The sequence below is a fragment of the Lutra lutra genome, chromosome X (assembly GCF_902655055.1).
Source record: "Lutra lutra chromosome X, mLutLut1.2, whole genome shotgun sequence".
Lineage (NCBI taxonomy): Eukaryota > Metazoa > Chordata > Mammalia > Carnivora > Mustelidae > Lutra > Lutra lutra.
Window position 1 is genome coordinate 42819557 of NC_062296.1, and position 6358 is coordinate 42825914.

Sequence of the window (6358 nt, forward strand, 5' to 3'; positions counted from 1 at the left end):
GGGAAAGGTTGAATGGAAGATTTATAGTATACACCCGTGGCTGTAGGGTCCTGCCTTCCCCTCAGTTGGGTAAGAAGTTGAGAAACCCCACCACAGCAACTCAAATTAGACTCTCCAGCAGATCTAGAATTTTTCTGCCTGAAATACATTGAGCATCATCCTATAGCATGTCTAATTATTTCACTTTTTGGAATTCTCTGATTAGCCATCACCACAGATCCCTGTGGCTCAAACATCCTCTAATTATCATTTCATTCTGGTGATTTATTGTGGTAGTTGCTTTCACCTTGTCTTATATGATTAAGTACTGTCACCTGACCTCCACCACTCTGGGATCCCTTTATTCACATTAAGATCAAGTAGTCGGTTCCACTGCCGCATTCTCTACCATTGTCTCCAGCCTCCAGAGCACAGACACACAGAAACATTCAAAGATGCTTGGTGACCCTCTCACTACTGCATTTCTTATATTTTAGAGCATGCCTACACAAATGTTCCTATCTGACATAGCAGGGTTCCACTCCTTCCCTACTTGCATCCTTACCTTATTGTAAAAGCCATAGCAGGTAGAACACTTAATAGGCAATGGGACTCTGTGACACTATGAGTACCCTGACTTGGTCCTCAGCTTTATATATCATGCAAGCTTTCTAGTGTTCAACATGTATTTTCTGTTGTATTTTCACAGCTTTCAATTTCCTCTTTTCCCTATGCACACTTTTTAAGACCATCAGATACCTCCACAAGTTTTTGGATACTTATTTTCAACACAGTATTTAAATGTCACATCCGATTTCCCAAAACCTTGGATTCCTATACTTCATTCCATGCCACCAGGGGTGTTAATTTGACTGTGATACTGATACATGCCATGTACCAGTGAATCTCTCCTAACACTTGTTTTCCACTCTCCTTACCCCCATTGTAAGGAGGTTATTTTTCCCTCTTCAAATGATCAACCCAATTCCTGTAGTAACTTTTGGTACTTACTATTATATCTGACAAGTGCATGGCAGAAAACAGGGGGCACATTCACATTAGAAAATGTGAGAGTTTTTTTTTAATTTTCAAAGATTTTATTTATTTAACAGAGATCACAAGTAGGTAGAGAGGCAGGTGGTGGGGCGGGGGAAAGCTCCCCACCGAGCAGAGAGCCCAATGCATGGCTCGATCCCAAGACTCTGGGATCATGACCTGAGCTGAAGACAGAGGCTTTAACCCACTGAGCCACCGAGGTGCCCCAGGTTTTTTTTTTTTAAAGGACAATATACAATGGTGTGGGAAGAGTATTTGAGAGCTGCAAGGAACAATGCAGTACTCCATGGGTAGTAAATGTAGGATTACCAGGCCTACACCTGAGAGACAAAGGGAGAGTAGATTTACTAAAAGCTGGAGACACATAACATGTTAAGAGGGCCATCTTACAGAAACCTTTGGAGAAGAGCTCAGCGTCTGGTGACAATGCAGGAAACAAACTGGGTGGAAAATTTCCTGACCACATTATTCACTGCTGGCTCCCAAAGGACAAGGGAGTCCTTTGATATAGTTCATACATGTCAGACTTCCCAGGATACAGAAAGGGAGGAGAGTGAATCCAGATGAGATGGAGACAAATCCAGCAACCGGGTGAGAGTCATATTAGTAGTAGTCACTGGGAATTATGCCTGCAGTGAAAAAGGGTACACCATCGGCTTTATTTACATTTTAAGGAGGAAACTAAAAGGCATATTGTTATTAGAGGGTTAATCCAAATAAGACTGGGATTTGTCTGACCTATTCTACTGAAATAAGAAATGACCCTGTGTAATACTGTCATATGGTAAAGGCATTAAAGATACTAAGAGTATTGTTTTGTAACCACAAGTCTGAAGAGTTATGGATGTTTTGTACCAGCTTGTTGTTTATTGGTAAGAAAAAGGTTGATTATTTGCACCTGGTCTTGGTGAACCTTCCCACCAAGAGCTCTGCTGTTGAAGTTGGCTACATAGCAAGGATATGCCTACATAACCAGCAGTGTAGGAGAATCCTGGGCAGAGACTCCATTTGTGCTTTCTGGTTCTGAGGTATTCTGTGTACACATCAGTGGTTCCTGGCCCAAAAGAAGAAGTACATACTGCCAGGATTACTATAAAGAGGGCGGACAATTGGAGCTGGCCACTCCAGACCCCTCATTATGAAATGGCTTTTAGTTGTGACACATATCCTTAATGCTGTTGCTATACTGCATCTTTTTTTCAACACTAAACTATGGATTTGCAAGCATTGACATTTGAAGTCCCATGAGCCTTCTTTAGCAATGGAACTGTTTAACTGCTATAGATATCATAGCATCTAAAGAAGGAACTACACAATACTATGAGATGCCTTCCATTTGCCTTTTGTTTATAAATATGATTTGCTCTGAAGATTCTTTCAGGTTCTCTTCAGTAGATACATTAATCCTTGCCTTTATGTATTCTTTTCTTTTAATTTTTATTTTTATAAACATATAATATATTTTTATCCCCAGGGGTACAGGGCCTTTATGTATTCTTATTCCCTAACTTTGTTTTATACTTTAGAAAGACCTTCATCTCCCATCCCTCTCAGAAATAGATGTTGCAATTATTTTCTTCTGCTTACCTATTGGTGGTTCACACTTAATATGACTGAGTTCATAATGAATATATAAGTCAGTGGACATTGGCCTTCAGGATGAATCAGAATCACATAGGAAGCAGTAGATCTGAGGTAGGGGTCAGGAATTCACATTTTCAACAGAATCCCCCAGTGATTCTGACATGTGACAGACTAGCACACTTTAAAAACATGCAAGCATTAATAAAATGAGATAGGGTTAAATTTATAGTAATATACTTCTACATGGTGTTCCATTTGGAACTGCAAGTAAACCCTGCTAGAGAAGTATACAGTTATTTATCTAGATAAGAAATTATCTGGGGTGGGAACAACTATTTTTATTTATAAATTTATTAAGAACCTGTGACTTGTCAGACACTGTGCTAGGCATTAGAGGTACTAGGATAGAAAGGAAAGATTGTGCTTTGAGAAGCAGAGTCCACTGCGGTGTTTCTCAGTTTTTTAAATAAGTGTCAGTCCACAATCATAAATACATTTTTCATCACAACTCAGGATGTACGAACATACATATACATAACTGAAACACAAATTTCACAAAACAATTCTCACCTTACCTTTCTGTGATGTGATATAACCTGATTATTTACTATTTGGCTCTAATCAGTTTTGTTTTACCCTACTGTCTTAATAGATTGCAGGTCTTGACTCACTAAAATTGTTTTAGGGTCTATTAATGCAGGGAATGTAGAACCAAAGTTTAATACAGTTAAACTACAGTTTACATGGTTAACACAGTTTAACAAAGATAATATGACGTATATCTTATGTAGTACATGTATTTATTATTCTGGGCACATATCTCATGTGAAGGTGGAAGTGGGGAGGTTCAGTAAGGTCTCCTTTAAAAAAGTGCTTTTCAGGGGCACCTGGGTGGCTCAGTGGTTAAGCCTCTGCCTTCAGCTCAGGTCATGATCTCAGGGTCCTGGGATCGAGTCCCACATTGGGCTCTCTGCTCTGCAGGGAGCCTGCTTCCTCCTCTCTCTCTCTCTGCTTGCCTGTCTGCCCACTTGTGATCTCTCTCTGTCAGATAAATAAAATCTTTTAAAAAAAAGTGCTTTTCAAATTTTAATACATACAGAAATCAGCTACAGATCTTGTTAAATGAAGATTCTGATTCAGTACGTCTTGGATGAGGACTTGAGATTCTGCATGTCTAACTCTCTCTCAGGTGATGTCGATACAGCTCATCCATTGGCCACTATTTGAGTAGCCATGCTCTAAAAACCTTAAGTGTGGGAAGGTGTGTTAATCTTGTAAGGCTGCACCTGGCAAGAGTTTCCAAAGAGACAATTTCCTGTAAGGAAAGAGGAAACAAGTAGACAAGGCACTGACAGATGGGAAAACCAGTGTGTGCCACTAAGATTTTATTCCAGCCTCCCACATCTGAATTTGGTAGAGATAGTTGTATGCAAAAACATACTTACAAAGCAACAAACACAGAAAAGATTGTTTTGCTTAAAAATATCTGAAATCCGTTAAGGGCCAAAGTATCACTGAGGTGTTAACCCACTTGGGTAAACATAACTCTAGAGAGGAAAAAGGCTTTATCCTCACCTCTATAGGTGACATGGTGTGAGACAGGTTTGGGGATGGTGGGGACTCCAAGGAAATTGACTGGGCTTTGTCACCTTGCAGACACCAGCCCATCAGCAGCAGTGGGAGCCTTAAGAGTATGCAGAACTCATGAGAAGAGGCACAGTATCCAGCAGACATGGCAGTACCCAGGGGAGGCTGGCACCCACCTTTTGGCCTTATTTCTGAGCATAGGTAAGCTGTACCTTATCCCTCTTTCAAGTGTCTGATGGGGGGGTCTTGGTCCCTGCCAGTGTAGGAGAAAAGGTAGAAACTAGACCAGCACAGCTCACATATTCAGCACCTCATCTATTCCACTAGGCAATCCTATGAGGCAAGTATTATTCCCATTTCACAAATGACAAAACTGTCTTTTACAGCGATGGGTCTGTAGTAACTGCCAGGTTTATTCCCCTAAATATGAGTCCTAGAGATAATGTGAGCTTTACACATCGTTTTAAGTTCTGATAAGAAATTTAAGTGTCTCCGTTGCCTTCATAAACTCACTGAACAGATCTTTGTATTTCTTTTGTGTATTATTTTTCTTTTTATATTTTAGTATTTCTTTATGAGAAAAGTAGTCTATGTTCTTTAGGGGAAAATATGAGTAGAAACAAAACAAAGAAAATAAGTCACCAACAGTCTTATAATTCAGAGAACCACTGTTAACCTTTTGGTGAACAAAAGTTTCTATTTTTCCTGTGCATAGATGTACTATATAAACATGTTTTCTACAAAGGTGGACTGATTCTGTAGATGATATTATAAGCTACTTTATTTTTCAAGAATTAAAATGACTTTGCAAAGCACATGGGTGGAAACCCCTACTGATAGAGTGTTCTAGTTGGCTCAAAAGGCTGCTGATAATGAGAGTGACAGCTAAAGCAAATTATTAGCATAAGGTTAAGGCACAGGACCTGGCAAATGCTTGCCAGGGGCACTACACAAAAGGAATGTCTTCAAAGTCCCTCTGTGGGGCTCTGCATCCACCCCTGAGTTCTCTTGGCCCCAGGGTGGAAAGGGTCCTGTAAACTTTTTTGTGTCCTCAAAACCACCCCCCCCCCAATTTCTGTCTGGTTTCCTTCACCTAATCCTCCACCCTGCCCATCTCATCAAATTCTCTTATCATCTCCTCATTGTTCAAATGCATATTGTGTATGGCCTCCTCATATTCCTTGAGACACTGAGCCAGCCCCTTGCTGGTTTTTCTTTTGGCCTGCCTGGGTACATCATTCCCAGCTGGTGCTTTCCCACAGCCTTTGGTTCCCTGGCTGACTTTTCTTCTTCTTTTGGCTTTTCCTGGCTCTCTGGCTTTCCCTCTTTTCATTGGCTCTGATTTTTTTTCTCACTCTCTGATTTTATTTCTTTTGGTTCTCCCTCGATCCCTGCTTCTCCTTCTTTTGGCTGTCCCTTGCTCTCTGGCTTCCCCTCACTCGTGGGTTTTCCTTCTTCTTTTGGATTTTCCAGGTTCTCTGGCTTTCCCTCTTTGGGCTTTTCCACACCCCCTGGCCTTTCCTTGTCCTTCAGTATTTCCTCATTTTCTGTCTTTCCCTTGTTTTCTAACTTTTCCTTGTCTTCCAGAGTACAAGCTAATTCTGGCCTTCCCACATCCTGTGGCTGTTCTTTGTATTCCATCTTCCCTTGTTTCTCAGGCATTCCTTCATTTCCATTGCAGAGTTTTTCCATGTTGAGATTCCCCTCATTTTCCTGTCCTGGGAGACCGAGGAAGAGCAGACAAGGGAAACTCAGGGCTTGGGGATGGAATGCATGTCTGGGAAGTATTTACATACCTCCCCTTGTCTGAGTTCCCTTAAGTTGGCCTGGTCCTTCAAGTGTGTCTTCAGCCACACTCCTCCCACCATTCCTCTCACACAGGTGAGCCAACCATTTCTCTGTCAGGTCCTGCCATTTTCTCTTTGCTCAGCATGGTAAAGTGTAAAGCTGCTGGGAGATGGGTAGTGGGGCTCCAGATTCTGCCCATGCTGTACAGTCCACACTCCCCACCACTCTAAGTCCCTGTCCAGACACCCCCTTCCTTCACTGACCTGCAGAAATTCAGAACAGGTATCTCTTCCTTTTCTAGCCTTGTAGAGGGCTGACAACAAACACACAGAACTGCAGACAGACAGGAGAGGTGGGCTGGGCC

The 6358-nt window shown here is 41.5% G+C and overlaps 1 protein-coding gene across 1 annotated transcript; it reads right to left on the reverse strand.

Annotated features, from left to right (window-relative positions):
- Positions 1 to 5046: 5046 nt before the first annotated feature.
- Positions 5047 to 5921, reverse strand: TCEAL2 (transcription elongation factor A like 2). The gene is given in 4 exon segments (XM_053447826.1): positions 5047 to 5222; positions 5224 to 5270; positions 5273 to 5479; positions 5602 to 5921. Coding segments are annotated over 4 exon segments (621 nt in total). The 5' UTR covers positions 5899 to 5921; the 3' UTR covers positions 5047 to 5152.
- Between the last annotated feature and the right edge of the window lie 437 nt (positions 5922 to 6358).